The sequence below is a fragment of the Lepisma saccharinum genome, chromosome 18 (assembly GCF_977018435.1).
Source record: "Lepisma saccharinum chromosome 18, izLepSacc3.1, whole genome shotgun sequence".
Lineage (NCBI taxonomy): Eukaryota > Metazoa > Arthropoda > Insecta > Zygentoma > Lepismatidae > Lepisma > Lepisma saccharinum.
Genome location: NC_139246.1, coordinates 33,917,368 through 33,945,196, shown reverse-complemented (window position 1 = coordinate 33,945,196; position 27,829 = coordinate 33,917,368). Strand labels below are relative to the sequence as shown.

The window sequence follows — 27,829 nt, the reverse complement described above, 5'->3', positions numbered from 1 at the left end:
GGAGGATTCGTCTTGCATCACTACTTGCGCACAGACTTATTTTCGTTTGCTTACTCCAGAGATAAGCGGAAGAGAGTAGCCTATAGATTAAATTGATGAAGAGAGAAAAACCCTCTTCACCATTTACATTATCATTATTCCTCTTGTCAGAGAGCAAATTGTATTCATTCGTTAACATAAGACAATTTTGATATGCATTTACTCCTACAAAGATATGCATAGTCTCAGGTCAGATCTATTGAAGATGGTCACCATTTTTAATCTAACATTTTAAACAACGTTTAAACTTTAAAACGTATTTATTATATCACTGTCATCAATTACACAACAATGCTTGTAAATTTACTGCACTTGCAAGTCAAAATATAACAAAAACTGAAGTAATAAGCGATACACAATTGAACAGAATTCGTGTTTCCATTTATTTTTAAATGAATAATTGACAACACGATCGAACAAATTAATACCTCTACACAAAATTATTGAATGCTCAATTTTCAGAAACATGATCTTATCAGTAATTGTTTCTACGCAATCAATAACGTAATGTTTTCGATATTGCAATTCATAATCTAATCTCCATCCACTGTAGGCAAGAAGTTAATATAAATAAAACCACTTGAGTTAAGAGAAATAGTTCCTAGCCTATGTGTTAGTTCTGTTATTATCTTACCCATAACGTAGTGGTAATGTCGTCGCCTTGTAATGAAGGAGATCCGAATTTGATACCCGATGGAGGCGTATATTAGTTCGCATCCCACTTTAAACTGTATGTCCAGTCCCGATTAGCCTATATGTGCATGAAGTGGACTTAAAACAAAACTTGAAAGTAGTTCAAATTTATTGGTCGTAGCTATTCAGCTCATAATATAATGTCCCACAACTACAATACAGCAGCTACATTGAAGTGTTGTGGCTTTATCACTTTCATTATATTCCTACATAGCTGTCATTCGTATTTCTCAGAAGACACGTGTATGTGGGTTGGAGATTTAATAGTGGCATAGCGGCAACACTGCTGTATATACGCCATGAAACTGAACCGGTGATTCTCGCTTATACCACACGTTAGTTTGATACCTAACTTACCTCCCAGTAAATGGACTCTTTCACTAGGCGCATGCGCAGTGACGAGAGGAATAGAGTATCGTTGGAGATGGCGGTCTAAAGTTCTGTAGTCACTACAATGTTTTTGAGGCAGGAACAGCTGAGTTCGATAAAGAATGAATGTTGCCGCGGCCGTACAGCACGACAGTGTCATCAAGGTCTTCGTGAGGCATGTGTGGAATCTGCGTTGCAAAAGAAGAGGCGAAACTTTCTGCTGAATACTCCAATCATTTTGCAGTACAATGTTCGGGCGCATGTAGCACAACCTCCGGCTTATTTGGTAACTCGATGGGGCTGGCAGGTGCTCTAACATCCCCCATACTCTCCAGAGGTAAGCCCCTGTGACTTTGATTTAATCCCTAAGATGAAGGAACCACTTAGTGATATTCGCTTCCGAACTGTTCCAGAGATTCTTCAGGCAATAGACCACTCCATTCGAACCATCAACAGAACAGATGTTGTCATATCGCTGGCAACGTTGATACGCCTTGTTTATTTGTAACACGAATATGTTTATTTGTTTGTTAATTTCACTGAAATCTGTTTGATTTATTTGCTTTACTATTGTTGTTTGTGTCAATGTTAAATTTACATTTTTTGGCTGTATGTTCATAACACGCATTATCGGAAACAAAGCCATTTTTGGTAGGATGAGAGAAACTAGAACCAAGCTAGAATGACAACAGAATGTCTGGAGATTGAACGTTGTTTGAGTAGTGAGAGGTTTTATGTAATATTTTAGAAGATACTGTCATAAACGAAAAGCAACCGCTTATTGTGTTTTGGTTTCATAAGTAAGTATATTGGTATTAGTTTGCGATGACCGATGAAAGTGATATAGCTTTAATAAACGTTAGAAAACAGTAATAAGTTAGTATTTTTTGTAATTGCACGTCCTGAGAATGCTCAGTGGAGCAATTAAGTAAAAGAGAGTCCTATAACTCTCCGCACAACGGGATTGGGCAATTACGGTGACGTAGCAATCCAGTGGCGATCACCCAAATGAAACTTCACAACGTGTTGTTCACAATGCTGGTGACTACATCAAAGGGCTAATAAAAGTTCGCAGTTGTTATTTACAGTTGTAAATAAATAGTTGCCACTATAAAATCTCCAATCCACGTATTTTTTTCATTGACTTATATTTTATTTGACTTTTTCATTGATACAGAATAGTCATATAACATGATATCTACAATAAAAGTCCTACCCATTTCATGTAAAATATTAACTATAATCAAGTTATGCAATATACAACTATCTACACATAATTTACACATACTCCAGAAAAAGTCTACAAATGATCACAGTTTAACAACGCATTACTCAATTTTCAAAATTATACGAGATATACATGTTCTCGAAATGATCCATTCTTTGAATATCAAGAAAAATGTCTGATGCACTGAACTTAAAAAAACTTGACAAAAGATTCAAAGTTCATTATAAGGAAACACCTTTCAGGAACAAACTCGAAACATCTGGAGAAAGTGCACACTTATCAATGAATTCAGTCAGTGGGATTTCAATTATTGACGTAGCCTTCTCAAATAAGAAATATACTGTATTGTCTTCGTGAAAGTGGTTATTATATACTATTTGTATCGAATTATACGTATTATAGGCCACCTTTCTCCCAAGTATTCAGTAAATTGTCAAATATTGCTGTTCTAAAATTTTCAAATCGACAATCCTTGAGTTTGTAGGAGGATATGCTTACTGTTAAAATATTAAGACTATTTGCAGCATAGTTTATTTTCCCGTAACATTGGGTGTATTGTTTGTTCAATTTTAATTTTACTTCTATTTTGTAACACTGTTAAGCCTTGCTTTCATGTTAATAAATCATTAAGATGCTAACCAAAGCAAACTTTTATAGTATAAAAAATATACATAAAAACGTAACGTTTCCACCCTCTAACAGAGTCTTCTTCAGACGAATATTCACAATAAATTGCTCGTCTGAAGAAGACCCTGTTAGAGGGTGGAAACGTTACGTTTTTATGTATATTTTTTATACTATAAAAGTTTGCCTTGGTAAGCATTTTAATGTTTTATTCTATTTTGTGTTTTGGTTTTCCATATAAGTTCAATATCCACTCATCCTTATAATTTGTGGGATAAGAAATTTGGCGAAACATCTTGTTAAAATTCGTCAAAACAGCAACAAGATTAGAAACACTTCCATACAAATGTAGAGTGAGTATAGGGGTTGAGCTGTATATATAGGCCTTATCACCAAAAACATTTTCAGATGTATTCAATAATATTTTGAAAAAAAAAACAAAAAAAAAAACATTTAAGACTGAAACCCCAATGTCCCCAAGAAATCTCATAAGCACTCCATGTCATTATCCGCTAGATTAAGATATTATATAGGTTCACCTCCTGCTCCTTCTGTTGTGATGAATTTGGATAATAAAGAGAACATTTCTTTCTGGGAATGGTACATTTCCTTGGTTTGTAGGTTCTTGAAGATTGCAGAGAGTAAACTGCCTTTTGTTGCGTATTTCTGGATCTCCAAGTCCTGAAGCATTTCTTCCAATTCGTTTCTTTTTTCCAGAAACAGTTTCTTTACTTCCTGAAGGATCACGTGATACTTTAATGGGAGGCTCAGTCTAGGAAGTGCATCAAATAGGATCAGCATGTCAACGCTTTTTCCAGAAAGGTTGAGGACGAGAGAAGTATAGCGGGTGCACTCTTTCGCCACTGTTGGTGTAGGAAGTGCAGTGCGAAATTGTTCTGAGGCACGGGCTTCTGACAAAGGAATTGTTGAAAGAATCGTCGGTGACGTTGTCTGTGTTAACAATGATTTACTATTACGACATGACTTCACTTTATCTTCAATTGTTTCTGTAGTTGAAATTCCTTCCTCAGTTCTCGTTTCTTTTTCCGGTATCGTTATTTCTTTTTCAGATCGAGAAATACTAAAGGTTTCTTCATCCAGGAGCTTATTCAATAGACATTTAATGCATGCATTGGAAATTATATTTGTGCATGAAGGACACTCTTGAAGATTAGTCAGAGTATGATGCTGTGGTGCCAAACTTAGATCACTAAAGTATCTCAGTAACTTCTTTAATATGACCTTATGCACAGAAAGAAGGTTATCTTGTTTGATACTCATAAATATATTAGTTAACGTCTCGTCCTGCATTACAGTCCTACTATTGGAAACATTGGGTAGCTCACTATGTTCGATATTGTTAATCAATTTATCAACGATACTCAACAGCATCTTGCCCGTTGAGTTCGTTTCTCGCATTATAATTTTCCTCAAAGCCTCGCCTTGCGTATTGAAGGCACCATAGTCAGAATTCTTAAACATTCGAAGAGCTTTTTCGCTGGAGGTATATTTCTCCAGTTGATTCTCAGGCTCGTCTCTGTCCGAGGCCAATGTTTTGAGTTTAGCACCTTTCTGCAATGCTTGAATTTGTCGTCGACTGCTTCTGTGTAACATTGGCTTAAACAGAGACATTTTCGCCTTGAATGGAATTAGAAGATTTCTGCGTCCAACATGTTTCGTTTTGGTGGTACTGTATGATCTTCGTGTGGGACAATTGTCTATGCACTTTGCACCTTTAGTTGATTTCAATCTTGACCTTCGCAGAACATTTTCAACCCCTCTTGAATCCCTTTTAACATTTTTAAATCGCCTTGTACCCAATTCAACATTATAACCATTAAAATCATTGATAAATTTGGTGATATAGCATACATCGTGTTGTGTGAACGAAGAGTTAGCAGATTTCAGAACCCATTTCAAAATCTCTATGAACAAGAATCTCGGACTTGTGTACAGGTGAAACGGAAATACGTCAAATACGTCATACCAATCTACATTAGCTCTTATCAAGAGAGTTTTGACTTCCTCTAAGATTCGAACGAAGTCAGAGGACAGATTCAGTGTTTGGAACGTGTCCATTAAAGATACCACTTCACCGGGATTCTTACGCATATGAACCACTCCGTTTTCATTCCACCATTTCATGCTCATAAACTCTATAAGGGATTGGAGGTACTGGAGCATTCGACTGGAGGTGGGTAGGTTCAATGTGATGTGTCTCAGTAGGACTGCCAGTGCCTTCTCAGTGTTGGTTTCTTCTTCAGTGGCTGCTAGTACATCTTCCGTTGATATCTTGATCGTCTTGTTGCTTATGGAGTCCAGTATTGCCTTGCAAGCTTGCAAGATGTCAACTGGAAATCTTGTCTGTGAACAAGTACTGAACAATTCTTTGTAGTCGACCTCTTGTCCCGTTGTAAAGTACTGGATAGTACCGCCAACTTCAGGGCCATCTGGAGAGATGTATGGAAGTACCTTTGCTATGAGAAGCAAAAATCTAAAGTCTGATATCTTAGCATTTTTGGCAACGGCGTTCAGAATGTCGCTTACCATTTCATGCAAGTCGTCGTAATGTCTCGCGTCTACGTTGGAGAGTATTGGATCGAGCTCGTATGATTTCTTGGCCAACTTCTTGGATATGTAATTGAATATCGGACGAATGTCGGACGGCATGTGCTGGAAGTTTATATTGAGCATGAGGTTGGTGAAAACCTTTGTGTTCAGCTTCAGAGCGCTCCTCCTGAACGCTTCCATGAGCATGTTGTAAAACTGAAACTGGCGATTGCAAGTGACGCCGTACCGCGCTATAGTGTCGCTCACTCTGGAAAACCACTTCGAATCCAACCACTCCTGCTTGAACTTTGTGACGTTCTTCAAGAGAGCATTAGGCTTTGGGGAGTACTGGCTGATGTGCACATCACCATCCTCTATGGCCTTCGCTGCCACATCAACAGCACAGAGGTATCTGGGCCCTACGGTCTTGTGAAGCCTGTTCAGCAGCGTGAGGACTTGGTCTTGGTTCCCGACGTCATAGTACTTCTGCATGTTGGCCACTAGATCGAGAGTGTCGATGGCGTTGGTTTTGAAGCCATTGTGTATGTCTTCGAACGCTGTGCGTTGGGTTCCAGTCAATTGGCAATCGGGATTTCGAAGAAACGAACTTAAAGTTGTGATAATGTTCCTTCTCAGCGTTATGGCAGCTTCAAGCGTAGCTTGTACTTCTTCCTCGGTGGGAGGACCTGCGTTCGCGGATTTGCTGCGAGACTTCGTCCCTCCGCCAATCAAACTCTGTAATGGAAATCATAGACTGTATTAATGGTGCCGATAATTACGTTACACGAAAAGAAGCTCTAAACTTGTATGACATAATTTCAAATTGGAATGGCTCTTAATTTGAGTTGCACCAGTAAATCTGTTGATCAACAAAGTTCAATTTTGTATTGCTCATAATTTAGCACCAGCAAACTTATTGGCCAATAATTCAATTTGACATGACTCTTAATTTAAGTTGCGCCATTGAATATATATATGGCAACAGAAGTTCAATTTGACATAGCTCTTAATTTGAGTTGCACCAGCAACTTGCAAGTCATAAATTCAATTTGGAAATTTTAACATCTGCATCCTACTAGTAAAGCAAACCTGGAACCAAGTTTGATAGTAAATCGCAGCATGTAAAATGACATATGTAAACGGCACGAGGTATGTATATCTCAACAAAAATACCTATGTTTTGTTTATAACTAATGGCAAACATCATGAGAATATGCCACAAATATTCTGGAGCTAAAAATGTGCATCTTGCAACACTCGCAGGAATGAACAGACGAACAATGTCTTCCCTTTTCCAGGCTCGTAATTCCGCGGTTCTGTCTCCTAGACTTGCATATTAACCAAAGGAGACATGACTGTTCCTAGTAGAGATGTGTGTGCTTAATCCGAATGCCAGAATTTGAGATGGTGTTGTAATTCCAATTCATGCACAGATAGGCTAATCGGGACTGAAGATACAGTCTTAGGTTGGATTTGAACCACCATGTGCCTACACAGAATATCGAACTCGGGACCCAGTAATTACAAGAAGAGACGTTACCATTACACCATCCGGGAGGCCATACTTGGCATGTTGTCTCTCAGCTCAGATCAAGAAGTCAGTGATTACTACCATAACATAAATAATATTTTTTCACATAATTTGTTCTCGCTTTATCACTAAGGGGTAAACAAAGCTTCCGTGACATTTCAACAAACCCATGGTACAGTTCGTAAACATGATTTTGGGCTCTTTCAAAGATAGTTCGCTTACTAACTAACTAACTAACTAACTCTGTAGCCTTCTTAAACTCGGTTTATGGCTTCAGCAACCCAAGCCTTCCATCTGTCCCCATCCTGGGCAAGATCAATCCAATCATTTCCACACTTACCGATTTCCTTTAGGTTCATCTCAACGTTATCCCTTCAACTTCGTCTTGACCTTCCTACAGGTCTCTTATCATCAGGTTTCCCAACAAGAATCCTGTAAACTCCTCTTTCCTCTCCCATACGTGCCATATGGCCTGCTCACCTAAGTCTTCTTGATTTAATTATTCTAATAATATCTGGCCATGAATACAAATTATGCAGTTCTAAATTATGTAACATTCTCCACTCACCTGTCTCCTTACCCCTTTTAGGTTCAAATATTTTTCTAGGGATTTTATTTTCAATTACTCTTTTCATGTAAGGGACCACGTTTCACATCCTTGTAATACTACAGGCAAAATTACTGTGTTGTATATTTTAAGATGATTCAGTTACTGATAAATAAATGGAAATGTCATGTAAGAAAAGATAACATGAATATACTACAGTTATGAATTTCAAAACATCTCAGCTGAGTGCGCAAATTTAGCTAGCCAACGTAACAAGGGTGTAGATCGTGAGATAGAGGGTTAGCGACATGGGCGTCCGAAAGGGGGGCGAGGGGGGCCGTGCCCCCCCCCCCCTTGGAAAATGAAAGTATCCAAACATTATGTATTTCACACATAAAATTTCATTTTAGCCGTAATAATATGTGTTAATTATTGCACGAACACCATAAATTCAAATTTAAGCAGTGTTTTTATAGGGAACAACACTCTTTTGGGGGAAAATTTGATTTGTTTGCCCCCCTGAAAAAAAAACCTTCCTTGCCCCTCCCTGGAAAAAATCCTGCGGACGTCCATGGTTAGCGACAGGTACTGGATTGAAATGACGTCTTGGGCTCAATTGCTGATTGGATCCTAGGGGAGTTGAGACTCTCTTTCAAGCTGCAAATGCACAACAGCCAGATATATTATGAAAATACTCGCACTGTACTAAGAACTTGAAGAAAATATTATTGCCTTTTCCAAGTGCGCGAAGAAGAGGAATAATATTAAGATCCTTGATGACATCGTTCCCATGTAAAGTGAACTAAATATCCAAGGAGTCCATTTCCGTGGGTCTTACTCTTTTTCAAAGCAGTTGCTACATCTGAAATGAAGGGGAAAATAATGTACAATACAGTGTGCATGAAAAATTACTTTCGAGGATTATTTCGGATTACAAATTTGCTTAGAATATTTCAGTTCGTTTCTTAGTTGCAAATCGAAATCATGTTATTTATCACGTTCATTTTAAAGAGACATCTAAGACTGCAATTGTTTCATGACGCATCAGTGTCCAAGTTGTATTTCATTTAGTAGGTGGTCGCATCGGTAGGGCGTCTTATAACCACGTGGGAGACCCTGTTCTGATTCCCATGCTGGGTGAATTTAGGTGATAATGTTTATTTATGGAGCTCTAATAATGGGTGGTAACCCTTAGACATAAAGGTGGCCGCAGCAAGGTGCTGATAACATCACCTCCACAACTGTACGGTATGTGGGGTTCTGCTTCACATACCCTCATATGCCTTCAGGGATTGAACAGGGGCTCACTTTAGCTTTACTACATAAGATTCAATGTATTCATTGACAGGTAAGTGTCATTTTTTCTATCAGTTTTCTTAGTACAGTAAAACCTCGTTAATCCGGACTAATGGAGGGGATAAGTTGACTGGTTTAACGAAAGTCCAGATTTACTGAAATAACCTAAAAGAACAGTAGAAAGTGTATTAAAACTCCGTTTATAGCAACAAAACACGTTTATTATGGTAACACTGTTAAGCCTTGTTTCCATGTTCATAGAACATTAAAATGCTGACGAAGGCAAACTTTCATAGTACAAAAAGTATAGGTTACATAAAAACGTAACGTTTCCACCCAACAGGGCCTTATTTTTATACTATAAAAGTTTGCCTTGGTCAGCATATTAATGTTGATTTTTTTCGTTTATTATGTTGTGTTTAAAGGGCATAGACCTAAATAAACTATTCAGTACAGTACAGTCTGCGGGAAACAGAATTTCATCACTGGTTGACTGCCTTTTCTTTGGGAAGTTCTCTTGTTGACTTCTAGCCACATTTAAAACCTTGCATTCTGCTATTTTTTTTCGCCTTTTGCCTGTCCGGATTAAGCGAAGTCCGGCTTATCGGGGTCCGGATTAATGAGGTTTTACTGTAATAGCTTTTCTCCGTTTTTTATATAATCACTCTATAAGGCAGATATCGCCACCAATGGTGGATTCAAATTTTTATGATAATTTCTGTGTTCATAAAAACTTTGAGATGAATGTCTTCTAATAGTCAGACGGGCAGAGCAATAAAGGCGGCTGAAGTTACCAGCCGTTTGCAGCAGTGAGCACTGCTTAGCTTGCTTTTCCACTCTCTATCGTCATTCGGTGCTTTGCTCCATAGACTCCCAGGAGAGACTGTAAAATGATTTGTCTATACCTAAAAGCAATTAGTAAATAAGAAGCTCTTAGAGCTTTAACGCTGCATATTCTATACAGTAGCTATAGTTATTCAAATTAACATATATTAAGTTTGCAACAAAATTTAATTTTACAATTTCACCTATTCGATTAGGTTAAGTTCGTTTTCTGTGGGTTGTCATTTTTAAGTATTAATGCAATGGAAAATAATAAATTGTTTATTTTATTTGAAATCACAGAAATGAGGAAAGTCCATATTTTAGTCCATACTTTGCCAGTTTTTAGTCCATATGAATGTGCATATAAAACTATTTGTTAGTAAATGTTAATCCCAGCCCTGGTTATTAGTATTGTTGTGACCGTTTTGAAATTTATCCGGTTTTCAGTTGTTTGGGAATGGTTTCCTTTTCGTTGTTGGCACCCCTGCTCTTAATAGTAGAGGAAACGAACGGAAAAAAAGGGCCTAACCCGGGAATAATTGCAACACAGATGTGTTTTCTGCCAGATTGTGCGGAATGGTATAGTGAATAATATATTAAAAATCCGCCATCCAAATGTTCGGGGAAAATCCGCTATCTTGGAAAATGGCGGCCAAAATTCAACTTAAAAATTAAAAAAAAAATATATCGAAAACGGTCCATTGTAGACAAAAAGTGAAGATAACCAAAATGAAAGAACAGAAAATGTGCTAAATTATGGTTTTTGTTTGATAGAGCTACCATAAATCTTAATTGAATTAGAAAGATTCAAATATTTTCTTTAACTTTTAGAATTAGCGTAAAAGTTGGTTTCTGACACAAAAACAGCAAATATGTAAGAAACTATATAATTTACGTCCTAAAGTCACTGAATCAAATTCATAGCTTATGATTTCCTCTAGATATTAGTTTTTGTTTCGTGCCTTTAGAGTCAGGGTTGAGGAGATATGGAGTTTAATGCAGAGTCATGTGTTTCCCTTAATTTACGTGTTCCATTTCATGATATTGGTTGATTGATTGATTTGATTTATTTTACCTCGCTTTTTGTGCCAATTTGGCTAATTTCCGAAGATGGGAATGAGTGATGATATGATGTAATTGATGAATGGACACTCATAAACATCCATACCCAGGTCGGGATTCGAATCAGGGACACCTGGCGTTGTAGCGCGATTATGATATTGGTGAGAACGTAACACATTGGTTTCTGCAGTGTTTCGTTCACGTGGCGTTTGCTACTTACATGTTGTTTTTGTTGTTCAAAAATGTATGAACACAGTAGCGGTGATTAGGTGTCTTAACTTAACAAGAGGGGAGGCGCAGGGGTGGAGGTGCAACGATAGTATATTCCACTGACTGCAATTAGAAAGAATCGTATTGAAAATGAAATTCGGGCAGATGATTTTGGCTCAAATCTACTGGTAGACAAGACTTAGAATTAAGAGACCACCCCCACCCCTCCCCTCTTGTTAAGTTAAAACACCTAATCGCCGCTACTGTGTTCATACATTTTTGAACAACAAAAACAACATGTAAGTAGCAAACGCCACGTGAACGAAACAGTGCAGAAACCAATGTATTACGTTCTCACCAATATCATAATCGCGCTACAACGCCAGGTGTCCCTGATTCGAATCCCGACCTGGGTATGGATGTTTATGAGTGTCCATTCATCAATTACATCATATCATCACTCATTCCCATCTTCGGAAATTAGCCAAAAGTGGCACAAAAAGCGAGGTAAAATAAATCAAATCAATCAATCAACCAATATCATGAAATGGAACACGTAAATTAAGGGAAACGCATGACTCTGCATTAAACTCCATATCTCCTTAACCCCTGACTCTAAAGGCACGAATCAAAAACCAATCTCTAGAGCAAATCATAAGCTATGAATTTGATTCAGTGACTTTAGGACTTAAATTACATAGTTTCTTACATATTTGCTGTTTTTTGTGTCAGAAACCAACTTTTACGCTAATTCTAAAAATTAAAGAAAATATTTGAATCTTTCTAATTCAATTAAGATTTATGGTAGCTCTATCAAACAAAAACCATAATTTAGCACATTTTCTGTTCTTTCATTTTTGTTATTTTCTCTTTTTGTCTACAATTCACCGTTTTCGAGATATTAAGGTTTTTTTAATATTTAAGTTGAATTTTGGCCGCCATTTTCCAATTTGGCGGATTTTCCCCAAACATTTGGATGGCAGATTTTTAATATATTATTCACTATATCATTCCGCACAATCTGACACAAAAACATTTGTGTTGCAATTATTTACGGGTGAAGCCGTGTATTTCCTCTACTATAAGGTTACATGGAATGCTCATACACCAAGATATGTCCGTAGCAAATTTTATTACATTATGACCAATAATTTGATTTCTATAAGCCAAAATCACGAGCCGAGACCGAGTGAAACATCCTGTATGTATATGGGTAATAATGCTGTGTAATAATAGAATCTAGGGGTGCAGTGAATTTTTGAACACCCTGTACAGTTTTACCTTTACAAGACGTATTGTTGCGACACGGCGAACAACAATCAGCAGATGGGATTCCATGTTTCCATCCTCGCGTTGTAAATAGCTATGTATCACCAACAGCCAGGACCATTGGCTCACTTAGAATACGTGACGTTAGATGCTGACCCATCTTTGATTTACATGGAAAAGACCACTATCGTGAGATTTTCTTCAAGGCAGCATTCTCAATATACCCCAGAAGACAATATAAAACACAAATATTATATCAACATAGCAGCACACATTATGCCATGATTTACGCTATGAAATATGTCTCTTAACAAAATTCTTACAAAGTCATGATATTTCAGACGTGACGTTAATTTTTCGTTGATTTTTGACACTAGATATATTACAAAACCAATCTTTTTGCTTCGATTAATTAAAACGATCAACAGGTATAATATTAAAAACATTTCGTTGCATATCACTCGTGTCGTTTACATTATACTTTTCCCCTATAGTGACATTCTTAGGTGGAGCATGACACTATATTATGCGAGGAAAATTTATTCATTTTGAAATGGACCGTAATATGGTTTATATCTGGCATTAAAATTTATTTGTATTTAATATCACAGCCTAGGCAATACTGCACTCTACAGAATAGTACAGGGTGAACCAGAAGTTCCATTACCCCGTAGGTATGAGAGTCTGTGCTGTGGTAGTGGATCGTAGTGATACGTAGTGGTTGTAGTTCTAATCTAAGTGGTAGTAGTAGTCGTGTGCACATAGTGATGGTTTCAGCAAGATGGAGCACTAGCCCATTATTCGATTGCCGTGCGAGACTATCTTAATGAAGTGTTTCGTAACAGATGGAATGGACGTGGTTCTCCACAGTTACTGGCACCTCTGAAGTGGCCTCCCAGAAGTCCAGATCTTTCATCGTGTGATATGCATTGTGGGGTTACATCAAACAGCAAGTTGTCGGCACGCGTTACCACACAACTAACGAACTGAAAGAAGCCGTTTGGCATGCATTTGCCACGATCACTCGCACAATGCTGCGTAGAATTTCACACCGTACTTGGAGACGCATAATTCTCTGTTATGAAAATGTTGTCCACACAGATATTCTGGACTAAATTGTTGTCTGTAATCTCCTCAGCTAGCATGTCCCTTCTCTTATCATAGAATATTTACTTCAGATCCATACCCTTCCCTCGTCGCAAAATACATATGGGGTAATAGGACTTTTGGCTCACCTTCTACAGAATAGTTATTCTATATCCGCTGTAAGAACGAAGCCAATTCAAACAAATACATGTAGCTTCTGAGAAATTCTACTTGTTGGTTGAGTGACAGTTGTGCAGTAATCTTGGGCGTAGGAGTATGTATGTGGAAAAGCCATTCCACTTGGCTCAGCAGCTATAATAAAGTTGTGGGATCTTCTTTTGTTTGTTTTTTGAGTTTTTGTTCTGAGACCACTTTATGCACAGGAAGGTTGATCGAGACTGGACCTATAGTTTCACGTGGAATCCGAACCACTACGTACCTCCACCGCGTATCGAACCCTAGACCCCATGTTTACAAGGCGACGACGTTACCACTCCGCCATAGGGAAGGCCTTTGTATTATTAGCTGTATAGCCACGATCAATATATTCATCTGTAAAGTATGTAACGACCCTTCACTAAGTTGTTACCCTTTGCTCTTTCTGTCTGGAGCTATGACTCTTCAGGCCTACAGCCATATCGGGATCATGGAAACACGTACATAGATTTATGGGTTTCTACTGTTTATTGCAAAAGGTTATTACAGTTATTGTTTTAGGGGAAAAGTAGGGAGTAAACAGCAAATTTTGGTACGAAGTTCAAAAGGTACTGATTGTTATTTTGAAGAATTAAGAAAGTCTGTCTAATACCTGTTCCACACAGGCGTCTCCTTCCTATTACACACAGGAAGTGCGGTTCCTAATACCTGTTCTACATAGGTAGTCTCCTTCCTAGTACACACAGGAAGTGCAAAACTCACTATCCCTTACTAACAAAAATCTGAGGCTTTTATACCCGAGGTTTTACTCTTCAACCCCCGTTGATTACATAATTTTCATATCATAATAAAGTTACATTCATTTCAGTTTTTTATACATACGTTCATTAATCATTATACATTTTAAAAGTTCTTTTATCTTGCTTCACTGAAAAATACATTTTAATTTTCAATTACAGTATCAGTTGGTTGCATCAGGTTACATACAGGCTAATCGCTTCTTTCATCTAAGCGCTGATTGGCGGAACAATAAATACGTAATATAACAACGTTACATGACTCAGTTGTTAGCATATGCAGATGATGTAGACTTACTGGGGGATGATGTGAATACAATTAAGAATAATGCTAAAATATTTTTCAAAACTGCTAAAGAGATAGGTTTGGAAGTTAACAAAGAGAAAACTAAATATATGCTTACAGGCCGAAACCAAGTGTTAGGTAATAATCAAAATCTAATTATTGATAACAACTCGTTTGAACCAGTTTCCAAATTGAAATACTTAGGAGTAATATTAACAAATGAAAATTATATTAAAGAGGAAATAAAAAGTAGGCTTAATTCAGGAAATGCATGTTACTTCTCTCTTCATAAACTTTTGTCTTCTCGTTTAATATCTAAGAAACTAAAAGTTAAAATATACAAAACAGTAATTTTGCCTGTAGTATTATATGGGTGTGAAACTTGGTCCCTTACATTGAAAGAGGAACATAAATTGAGAGTATTGGAAAATAAGATCCTTAGGAAAATCTTTGGACCTAAAAGGGATGAGGAGACAGGTGAGTGGAGAAGATTACATAATTTAGAACTACATAATTTGTATTCATGTCCATATATTATTAGAATAATTAAATCAAGAAGACTTAGGTGGGCAGGCCATGTGGCACGAATGGGAGAGGAAAGAGGAGTTTACAGAATTCTTGTTGGGAAACCTGATCGTAAGAGACCTGTAGGAAGGCCAAGACGAAGATGGAGGGACAATGTTGAGATGGACCTAAGGGAAATCGGTAGGGATGGAAAAGAGTATATAGATCTTGCTCAAGATAGGGAAAGATGGAAGGCCTGTGTTGCTGCAGCCATGAACCTTCGGGTTTAAGAAGGCTAGGGAGTTAGTTAGTTAACAACGTTACATTTCTCAACATCGTACTTAAAAATGAAGCCGTAACACCAGAACTAACACAGAGAATAGGAACATTTTTTTAAGTCACGTGGTTTTGTGTATCGCAACAACTAGTGTTGGGTGATATATCGTCCAAGGCAATATATCGCGATATTGAAAAAAAATATCGCCCAGGCGATATCAATTAGACGATATATCGTCACGAAATTTTGGCGATATATATCGTGTCGGAGATATGTCGTCACGATATTTGGCAATATATATCGTAGATACGATATATCACAAGTATCACGATACGGAAAAAAATGTCGTATCGTATTGTCTATGACGATATATCGCAATATCAAATTCCGGATATCGTCCATCATTAGCAACAACGTACTTGCAGTGGACTGAGAATAAGTTAAAGAATTAGCTTAGTGTTTTGAATGCTCTAAAGAAAGCTTAATATCATTCCTATTGTCTCCAATTATGTGATGTAAACTTCAATTCATGTTTCACTGTCATCAACCTTGATATTCGCCTCATATTTATTTTTGGATCATAAAAGTATCAAAGTGGTTATAATATTTAGTTGCAGGGTTGGGATTAATATGTGCTAACAAGTGGCTTCATATGTAATATGTACGTACACTCTCACTAGCATGAGTTTATCGAATAACGCTTTTAAAGATGGCGCCTGATACGCCCTCCAAGTGCATTTTGGCTCCTATTTACATAACACTCATGTCCTTTATGAACAAAAATAATACAGAATATTTAGAACACCCTAGGGAACAATGTAATTAATTTTCCAATTTCTTATAAAAATGTTCCCAGTTGAAAATTCAAAAAGTAGAGGTTGTTGGCCTGACAGCCCCCAACTGTCATCGGATGAGCTAAGGTTAAAGTGTGATTTACACACGTGTCCACAAAAATTTCAACTTGTCCAAGAATTGAAGGTTTAGATCAAAGAAGCCACAACTCACCTAGTTTGCAGATCAACGGAAACTATCTGCAGTCTGTATTTATTGCTTTGATTGATTGATTTGCTTTATTTTACTTCGCTTCTTGTGCCACTTTTGGCTAATTTGCGAAGATGAGGATGAGTGATGACATGATGAATGGACACTCACAAACAACGATGCCCAGGCCGTGATTCGAACCCGGGACCGCTGGTGTCGTACCGCCAGGGCCGGATTAAGACGAAATTGGGCCTAATGCTGCATACCGTCGATTTTTTCTATACAACTAACTTTCAAGGTGAAAATTTTACTACTTTGTCTAGGCGTCCGAAATTGGGTCTCCAAATTTCATTCTAAGATTTATTTTCAGGTTAATATAGCAAAAGAAAACTGTTCAGCTTTCGGAAAATTCTCGTCTGTTTTCATTTGGGCCTATTTCAGGAATGGGCCTAATGATGCAGCATCAATAGCACCCACCTTGATCCGGCCCTGCGTAGCGCGATGTGCTAACCACTCCGCCACGAAGGCCGACTGTAGTTATTGCTGGAATATCAAGTATTAGACAGTAATAAGCTCACTGCAGTGACGGCGATGGGTTCCAAAACGGGGGGCAAGGACAGTTTACTTCCCCTTGGAAGATAAGGTATAGCATAGTGCTGGGACAAAAGTGGAAAAAAGTGGGGGTGCAACTTTCCCCATTGCCGCCACTGGCTCACTGGATTATTGGATAAATTACATAAATAAGTATGAACCAAACAAAAACAAAAATGTGGAATCGCCGATGGCGCAGTGGTAGCGTCGTCGTCTTGTAATCAAGGGGTCCCTGGTTCGATGCCCGGTGGAGGCACATAGTGGTTCGGACCCCACTTTAAACTGTAGGTCCATTCTCGATTAGCCTTACTGTGCACACAGTGGACGCCACTGAGCAGATAAATGATCCTTGTTGCCATTGTGGTTTAAATACACACGGCGGTGCACGATTTTCATTTGTTCAACTTCAGAATCAAGGCGAGTTCAAAAATAGTTCAAATGCACAGATACTAGATGGCAGCATGTTCTGGTAATGCCTTTTCTTTCGGAGCGACTTTGCTCTACCTAGTCACTCTCTATTTCAATTTCTAAGAGCTGCCATGAACCCAATGACGACACTAGAAGGAAAATATTTTGTTGGTGGACAGTTATATTAAATATCCATAAATATTAATAACATTATTTAATCTAGATTTTTTTGTGAGGGGCACAGAATATGCTGTAAGCATAAGGTATAACATTCGAAATATAATGTGCATATGTTTCTAGATATTCAAAAGTATATATATGTATATAATGTGTGTGTGTGTGTGTGTAGTAAGTATATAAAATAATATTCACATCAAAGAATTACATGGGCTCCTTTTAGATCCAATTAGTGAGCAGATATCATGGATCTTCAAAGTGAAATCCGAACCACTGTGCCCAGAGCCCTTAATCATAAGATGAAAGCATTAGTAGATTTTTTTGTGAAATAGAAATATCAGTTCTAAGTCGTTAACAGTGATTACAGAAATAATGATCCTCCTCCGTGGCCGCGCGGTCTAAGGCGCTGTGCTTTGGACTCCGACTGCAGGACGGCATGGGTTCGAGTCCGCCTGGGTTCAGTCTTTGGGTTCTCTGCCTGTGTATAGGACCGGTGGCAACCCACCATCGTGAGGAAATTGGGGAGCTACGAGTGAGTAGCTAACCCGGTCTCGGAACTCGCCTATAACGGCTGGGGTTTCGACGTGCTGTCCTTACGTCACCCGGTTGAAGATCTCCACACCTCTAGGTAGGATTGTGGGAGGGAGGATGGCTGTCGGGAGATAGGCCAAGGCCCTTACAGGCTGTAGAGCCACGGGTTATTATGTTATTTATTACAAAAATAATGAAATAAGATTGAGAATTAATTTCCTCAGGTGAAACTGTCACAAGGATCGGAAATGTTTGACCCATAATACTCTCGCTTGTGTCATCAGTTAAAACGTTAACGGAGAGTGGTTAGCACAGCAAGCTATGACGCCAGATGTCCCGAGTTGGAATCCGTGCTAGGACATGGATGTTCTTTGTGAGTGTCCCTTCATCAATGTCATCATATCACTCATCCTCATCTTAGCGATTAGCCAAAAGTTGTAGAAATGCGAAGTAAAGTAAATCAATCAATCGATCGATTAATCAACAAATCCCGATTAATGTATTACCTTGTTCTTTTGTTATGTGGAAAATAATTTCTCGAACATTTCTTGTTCGTTGTGATATAACGCTATCTATACAATTATACTTTGTCATCTGTTTTCGGAGGGGTACGCCGTCACGTTAGGATCCGTTTTACATGTTGCTGCATGCACAGAGTGAATGCTCCCCAAGAAATCTTGATTAACTTATCATGACAATGGCATCATGGAGAATGGATCGTTGTGGCAGCCTCTCCTCCATAAACCACACAAACTTCACAGATCAGTGGTTTAAAGTCCACAAATCTCAAAGGGAAACTGTAAAAGTCATTGTTCATTATCGCATCGTGGCTGTGACTAATGGTTGACTGTTGTCTGAACCAAATTCTACGTGGAACATCAGAACATTTTCTCCTCGTCTCCGAAACCTTTACGCTATTTGTCACGGCCTTTTGCAGATTTACAGCCGCGTCCTGGGAAAAAGTTAAAGTGGGGCAGGGGGATAGTACGTAGAAAGTGACATCACGACTTACATTCTACGTTCAGACCACGAGTGTCTCTAGGCCTTCAGCCAGGGTGGATCAAAATCACTCCGTTGATTTTTTTTATTCAAATCAGATTTTTTATTTTAAAAAAACGTGCTTAAAATTACTTGTATTGTTTTTGGCACCATATACATGTTTCTTTATACAAAGGCTTTTTCTGGTAAACTGCCCTGTAAAATATTTGGACAGTTTGATAAGTGTAAATATATATTTTTTCTATTTCTGATACTGTAGAAATGTTTGTTTGGTGTGTTAATGAAACCATAATATTTTCAGTAACTTTTCTTCCAGTAAAAATTAGACATTCTGGATGTAGATCTACTATATAATTTTAAAAAATTACATTTTTTGTAGCTGAATTTTGGTAATTGTTTTAATGATAGATTGCAAAATATCAGCTACCATGTTTATTTATAGGTTAATGATCATGACACAATGGTTGGTGTTTTAAGTCCACTTTATGCACAGTAAGGCTAATCGGGACTGGACCTACGGTTTAAAGTGGGATCCGAACCACTGTGCCATGTGCCTCCACCGGGTATCGAACCCGGGACCCCTTGACTACAAGGCAACGACGTGATCATGACACAATTTACGGTTTAACACGATTAATATTTTGTATATTATTCTACACCAAATGTGTGTAATTTTTGCCTATACAATTATTGAATTTTAAGTCAAGAGAAATTTAAATGTGTTTGCAGTTCACATTATTACATTTCCTTTCGTATGAGCTTCACTCCATCAGTAAATATATTGTTTCCTTTCTTTTCCTTTCTTACGAGATTAATGTATCAGGTGGTTATAATTAAAGTGACGGTGTTCAGAGTGGTACAGCACGGGCTGTAATGAGAGTAGCAGTCTGAAACTTCGTAGATATGCTAATGAAGCAATGCGCTCGCGAATTATGAAAAAAAAAAAAAATAGTTCCAATTCTCGCCACCAGGGTAAAAAATGGCGCTGTAAGCAGTCAAAACTTGGTATAGTTACAGGAAAAACACTATAAATCGCAGAAAACAATACTCTTTGTAATAAAATATCGCTACAATTTCACTATTCGAATTACATGAACATTACTAAAGGAAAAAGCAACAAGCGTCACCAACAACAACCAGGGAGCTCACACAATGGTTAGGCAATTTCACCGACTTTGACGTCAGAGTTATGGAAAATTCCACGTTTTGACTGCTTACAGCGCCGTTTTTTACCCTGGTGGCGAGAATTGGAACTATTTTTTTTGGCATAATTCGCGAGCGCATTGCTTCATTAGCATATCTACGAAGTTTCAGACTGCTACTCTCATTACAGCCCGTGCTGTACCACTCTGAACACCGTCACTTTAATTATAACCACCTGGTACTTTCACCAAAAGTGATTCTGATATTTACAAAATCCATATGCACATTATTCTATAAATTATTTCTTTAAAGTGATTGAATCAGTGCCTCTAGCAGCATTGTTAACGGTCCAGGAATCCATAAATTCCAATGGGTTCTATTGGGTTCCGCTGCAGGACCGGAATCTTTTTTCTCGCACAATTTAAGTTCGGTCCAAGTTGCATATTGTAACATTGAAAAAAGGTTCCTGGACCGTATTTAAATTGATCGGGAAAAAGGGTTCTTGGACCGAATTGAAAAACTTTACAGATAAAAAGGTTATTTACGGTCCAGAACCAATTTAAGCTTGCTGCTTTTCTCTCCTGGACCGGAATTGAATTTATTTAAAATTCCTGGACCTTAAACAACCCTGGCCTCTAGCCCACACTGCAGTAGTCTTGGCTTGCCTACCAAGTATCCTACATGAGGAATTGTCACAATCATCTTTGGTAGAGCAAGAATCACATAGACATACAAATGGACTATACTGATCGCAACTTCAACTGGTGGTTGACCTTGATGGCTATTAATGGCGCCTCCTGTCCCCTTTCGGGGGCGTGTGGTCCGATGGGTATCAACAAACTCAGTTGCGAAGTAAAAGCTGAAGGGATCACATCACTCTCCCGAATCAACGTTGCCAGTTGTCTTTATATGATTGTGTGTCCGCCTGAATTCCGATTGTGGATGGTGCTTCCGGTAACTTGATCGTTCAGGACTGCGTGTGTAGTTGTCCCTCTGGTTGTACCGTACAATATCGTTGACCGAGAAGACTCTTTCTAGCTTTGCAGTACGTTTGGCAACATGTGGTGGATTCAACACTCATTTGATTCGTCCCGCGAACAACGTTCGGTACCTTGTGACTCGAAAATGCCCGATCTCAGTCGAGGAAAATTAAACTGATCGCTGATTTGCTGTTTCCCAGCCGCCAGTTGGAGTTGCGTTCAGTATAGAAGAAACGAAAGACAGGAATGAAATAAGAAGGAACTGAAGTGATAGGGAGAGGAATAAACACAAAGAAAGTAAGAGAGGAACATAGTAATGGTTGGTTTACATTGGTCGAGTGGGCGGATAGGTACTGGCGTGTCTGCTAGACTCAACCCTTCTATGTTTAGTGGCTGTTTACAAACTTTCTACTCCTCTATAAAATTTAATTTTCGTCGATTCCAATAGGCGATTGAAAGAAAAATCATCGTACAGTTATTTTTACTTATTACAATATGATCTAACTCCCTTTTTTGTTATTCAATAAATATTCAATTTTATGTCTATTTGTCATTAATTTCCTTGCCAGGGCAGATGTATTTTCACAAATTTTGGCGATCTTAATTACACGTAAGTTAGATATTGAATACATGTTGATTTTTTTTAATCTATTATTTTACCATTTTCTTCCTATTCATGTAATAATAACAATGGAATATTAATTAATGTACATATTTAATGAATAGTATTTTAATTCAATATAATTATTCTTTTATATTGTTGTTATTACTATTGAGGCACTTGGTCTCCCCTGAAATGTATTTCTAGATACTTGCCTGTCTCGTTGGTATGCTTTCCTTCTAGGCTCAGAGTTCAGCCTTAAGCCGACTTGAGAAGAAAGCATTTCCTTTAATATTTTTTCTAGCATAAATGCTATGTAAATGCTTCGAGCGTCTCAACCTTAAAAGTCAGTATGGGTAAATGGAGCGCGGCGTTGCCAGATCAACAAACGGAGGCGCATCGAGTCGCTGTTAATCGCTAGTGATTGCGATAAATTTACATCCTTAATATCGTATAGGAAATCATGAAAAATGTATTTGATGCATTTTGAAAAAAATAAAAACGATAGTTACCTCAAGATTTGCATGTAAATGTTTATATTTCGACGTAACTATTTACCATTTTACATTTGCATTATATGTGTAATACACGACGCAAGTATTGTTACTTCTTTCGTTGAATGTTGTATCCTTTACATAAACAGAATTAAATAAATGCAAAAACAAACATTATGATACATTTTTTACGGAAAATAAAGTACACTGCACTTCCTACGAACCAGGGCACTTGCCTGCAACTGAATTGTAACCTGGTGGCGCGCAATGAATTTGATACGCGAGACAGCCCTCATAAACAAACTACGATTGCGGAATAAATAAATGTGCTCTGGAGTAACAATGCATTCTAAAAATAACTTCAAACAATGATCAACACTTTTCTCGATTGGACTGCATGTGTATCGCGACAAACCGAAAAGTTTCTCGCTAACCAACTTTTTCGCGTTACGGTCTGATGATTTATACAAAATATCCAATGTATATGTGTAGTAGTTCCTCCATTCGTATTGGGGGTTAGGCGTAGAGCTGACAACTGTGCACTGTAAAAAAAATGTCAAGAAACAGCAATATAAGGCCATGGATGTTCCCAAGGTAAAATATTCCGGAGGTAAAATAGTCCCCCGTTCGGATCTCCTGGTGGGGACTACTTTGGGAGGTCCCTGGACTAAGGATAAGATCTACGTTAGGACTAAGGATATTAAATTACGCACCTGGAATGTTCTGAGCCTTTACCGGCCTGGGGCATTTCAGTGTACAGTTAATGAGATAGTTAAGTATAAATTAGATGTAAGCCCATAGTGTAATATTGCTCATGAATGACGGATGGAGACTCAACAGACAGGTGACTCTGGAAGGTTCTGCCATTGGCTGGGCTTCTGCGCTGGTCGAGCGAGAAGTTTAGCGTGGCAGATCCTTGCCGACTACGAGAGACTTCTGACGTACTGGACACTGGCTGGACAGGCTGAGTATATTGCATTACAGTCTATCGCCCTTTATAGGCCCTCATGGCCGGGTGTAATTTACCTAAAGTCTATTGATTTATTTTGAGTTCTTAAAAGTGCAAGAAAAGTAAATTGTTTTAGTTTAGATTTTTTTAGGTGGATTGCTCCGGGTCAAGTTGGCTGTGGGGGGTTTTGGGCTGGGTTGCGATTTGCTCTGACTCGTGTAGCCTTTACTTACTGACTGCTGACTATCAAATGGGACAAATATAAACTAGGTTAACTGGGAGATAATCCATAGACATTTCTGTTAAATTAATTGTATTTGGAAAGTATAAGTACTAATATGTTTTGTAATAAATATTGGGTTAACGAATATTAAGTTCTAATTGTATACTTTAAGTACCTAATATATGATCATCCACTGCGCCGATAAGACAATCCTCGTCTCACTTCTTTGCTATTAAAACAAGAGACGTAGAGGATTATAAGTAGCTGTCCAGGAAGTTAGGTGGCCAGGAGAAGGGAATTGTAAAACTAAAAATTATACTTTTTTCTATGGTGGTACTGAAAATCATAATTTTGGAACAGGCTTTTTCATAAATAATAGAATTATCTCGGCTCTTAAAACAGTAGAATTTATTAATGATAGGATATCATATGCAGTTTTACAGGGTAGGTGGTGTAAAATTATTTTAATAAACATACATGCACCAACGGAAGATAAAGATGATAATACTAAAGATGATTTTTATACAGAGTTAGAACAGGTCTTTGATAAATTTTCTCAGTATGATATGAAAATTCTGTTAGGTGACTGTAATGCACAGATTGGCAAAGAAGAGACATTTAAACCCACTATTGGTAAAGAAAGTCTTCATGAATTAAGTAATGATAATGGTATAAGATTGATTACTTTTGCAACCTCAAAGAATTTAATTGTGAAAAGTACCACTTTTAAACATAAAGATATCCATAAATATACCTGGTCTTCTCCAGATGGTAAAACTCATAATCAGATAGATCATATTCTCATTGATAAGAGAAGGCATAATAGTATAATTGCGTTCGTACACATAGATGTGCTGACTGTGCCAGTGACCATTATTTAGTAATTGCTAAATTAAGAGAAAGACTCTCAGTGATAAATCATAAGCAACAAAATCTAAAAGTTATAAAATTTGATACAGGAAAGTTTACTGATGAAAGAATTAAGAAAGATTACCAAATTAAACTGTCAAATAGATTTGATGTTTTGCAGGATTTAAATGATGATGAAAATATAAATGAAACAGACGTAAATAAGAATTGGGAGCACATACGTAATGCAATAGAATCAGCAGCTAAAGAAAGTATAGGATACCATAAACCGAGAAAAAGTAAGCCATGGTTTGATAATGAATGCCATAATCTAATAGAAATAAGAAATCAGGCTAGACTTAGGTGGTTAAATAACTCTGATGATACAAATTAAAACAATTATAAAAGAATAAAGCGAGAAGTTAACCGCACGTTTAGAAGTAAAAAAAGAAATTACTTGAAAAGCAAAATTAACGAAATTGAAACAAACAGCAAAAATAAAAATATCAGAGATTTATTTAAAGGTGTAAATGAGTTTAGAAAGGGGTGGCAACCTAAAGTAAACTTGATAAAATATAAAGACGGTGACTTTCTAGCTGACCCAAGCGATATTCTAAATAGATGGAAGAACTACTTTAATGACCTTTTAAATGTCCATGTAGGAGATAAATCAGAAGTAAATGAAGTACACACAGCAGAACCTTTAGTTCCAGAACCTAACTTGACTGAAGTTAAAGATGCTATTAAAAGGCTAAAGAATGACAAAGCACCTGGCATTCATTTAATAGCTACCAGCTGAGTTAATTAAATATGGTGGAAATTCATTAATATGTCAAATTCATAAATTAATTTGATTAATATGGAATAAAGAAGAAATCCCTCAACAGTGGAATGAATCCATAATTGTTCCTGTGTTTAAAAAAGGTGATAAAATGAACTGCAATAATTACCGTGGAATTACTTTACTCTCAACAACATATAAAATATTATCTAACATTCTTTTAACAAGACTAACCCCATATGCTAATAAAATTATAGGTGATTATCAATGTGGATTTAAACGTAACAGATCAACTACAGATCAATTTTTTCACATCAGACAGACACTTGAAAAAAAGTGGGAATATAATCAAAATGTCCATCAGCTATTCATTGATTTCAAACAACGATATGATTCGGTCAAAAGAGATAAATTATATAATATATTAGTAGAGTTTGGAATACCTAAGAAGCTTGTTAGTATGATAAAAATATGCACCAGTGAAACAGAAAGTAAAATTCGTGTGGGTATTAATATGTCTGACAAATTTACAATTCATGATGGGTTAAAACAAGGAGATGCATTATCTCCATTGCTCTTTAATTTTGCCTTAGAATATGCTGTTAGGAAGGTAAAAGAAACTAAAGAAGGACTAAAATTAAATGGTATGACTCAGTTGTTAGCATATGCAGATGATGTAGACTTACTGGGGGATGATGTGAATACAATTAAGAATAATGCTAAAATATTTTTCAAAACTGCTAAAGAGATAGGTTTGGAAGTTAACAAAGAGGAAACTAAATATATGCTTACAGGCCGAAACCAAGTATTAGGTAATAATCAAAATCTAATTATCGATAACAACTCGTTTGAACCAGTTTCCAAATTCAAATACTTAGGAGTAATATTAACAAATGAAAATTATATTAAAGAGGAAATAAAAAAGTAGGCTTATTCAGGAAATGCATGTTACTTCTCTCTTCATAAACTTGGCAATCAAATAACACAGACGCCATAACTTTCCCCGCAGACGGTTGCGTCTTGAACTTTTTGGGACATGGAGATGAGGGGTGTTTCCACTGCATAGTGGAAGACTTTGAACTCGGTTCAAAATGATGGCACCAAGTTTCATCCTCAGCAACAATGCGCAGCAAGAAGTCGTTACCTTCCAAATGGTAACATGACAAATGTTCAATGGAGCATCCCATACACTCCAACTTTTGGTCCTCCGTCAATACCCTGGGTATCCACTGCGCGCACACTTTATGATAACCCAGAGCTTTCACAATTTTGTGAGCAGTACCATAACCCATGTTCAACTCGTTCGCTATGGATCGAATACTCATGCGTCTATCTGCAGATATTGCCACATTCACCTTTTCACACATGTCTTCTGTGGCAACAACATGGGCTTGACCAGGACGGAGATAATCAGTGGTTAGTTCACGCCCCTTCCGGAACATTCTTGCCCAGTCCAGCACTGTTGTTTTGGACACGCATGCAGCACCATATACGTCTTTCATACGCCGGTACACTTCAGCTGGTTGACAACCTTCGGCACTCAGAAACTGGATGTCAGCACGCTGGTCCTGTTTGGACGGATTGGGGATGTTGAACGCCATCTTTCACTCGTTATACCTGCAAAATGGAAACACGTATAAACAACATTCCTACACCTAACACACAGGGACATTAGCCATTACACACTATTGGACAAACAATATCCTCCTACACACTATACCAATAATACATGGAACGAACGTGTTTCAGTTGATCACCCCTTGTATAACTCTCCTCGTAAGCAAATTAATTCACTCAGGTGAAGAATATCATATCTACAAACATCATAGATCCCGTAGCAAAAAAAAAATTATCGAAGTTGTTCAAGTTGTTTGATATTTATGGCTTTTGAAGTATTTACTAGAAAAAAATTAAGCGTTTTGTAAAATTGCATAATTATGAAAAATTCAGATCACATGAATTTATGACAGGTTATATAATGCCGTCAGTAAATAGAGCATAACAAACTCTACAGGATAATGATTGCACTGTTTCAATTTTTTGAATTTTACATTTTGTAAATTTTGTAACATCTGGCAACGCAGCGGTGGTAGAGAAGGACAGAGCTATTGGGAAAACTCATGTATTAGAGAGAGAGGGAAGTATTCAATTTACTTCCATACTGACTTTTAAGGTTGAGACACTTTTATACCTAAAACCATTTAATACGAAGTGTAATTCTTCTCGGTTGAATAATTATCGTGTTTTAAAAATGTGAAGTAATACGTTGTTTACCTTTCACGCGGCCGCCATTACAACTGCGATCGTGACCTAGAGGTCGCATCTTTTAAAAATAAATAAATTAATTAATTAATAAAAAAAGTGATGGTAACGTCGTTGCCTTGTAATGAAGGGGTCCGGGGAGGCACAAGTGGATCGGACCCCACTTCAAACTGTCCCGATTAGCCTTAATGTGCATAAAGTGAACTAAAAAAAAACACTCGTCAAACGATCTAGCAGCGGATTCAACAAATACAGAAGTGAGGAGGAAGTCGACCTTCGAGCAGCACAGTTTTAATCAAATGTGTGAATTTGTATTTCAAATAAACGAAACTCTCCAATAATGATATCACAAAAATGTGAGAAATTTTCCGAGAATCTTAGTTAGAATGAAGCCTGTCGATATAGTTTCCAGGCGTCTTTGGATCAATTGTTAACGTGCAGTTAACGAAACTTTTTGTACTTCACTTGCAGTTCGTGTTTCTTTCATGCTGTGCAATTTCTCAAAATTAAG

At 37.5% G+C, this 27,829-nt stretch overlaps 3 protein-coding genes across 3 annotated transcripts in view; 1 reads left to right on the top strand and 2 right to left on the bottom strand.

Moving 5' to 3' along the window:
• The window catches only part of LOC146002501 (chymotrypsin-C-like), a 167,107-nt gene that overhangs the window by 30,062 nt on the left and 109,216 nt on the right, over positions 1-27,829 (top strand). The window lies entirely within an intron of this gene.
• LOC146002500 (uncharacterized) lies at positions 319-12,596 on the bottom strand. The gene is made up of 3 exons (XM_083140383.1): positions 12,256-12,596; positions 8,314-8,443; positions 319-6,238 (listed from the first exon to the last, which is right to left on the bottom strand). The coding sequence occupies exons 2-3, from the start codon at positions 8,371-8,373 to the stop codon at positions 3,479-3,481; spliced, it is 2,820 nt and encodes a 939-aa protein (XP_082996509.1). The 5' UTR covers positions 8,374-8,443; positions 12,256-12,596; the 3' UTR covers positions 319-3,478.
• On the bottom strand, positions 9,724-26,657 carry LOC146002206 (protein GVQW3-like). The gene is made up of 2 exons (XM_083139924.1): positions 26,201-26,657; positions 9,724-9,782 (listed from the first exon to the last, which is right to left on the bottom strand). The coding sequence occupies exons 1-2, from the start codon at positions 26,655-26,657 to the stop codon at positions 9,724-9,726; spliced, it is 516 nt and encodes a 171-aa protein (XP_082996050.1).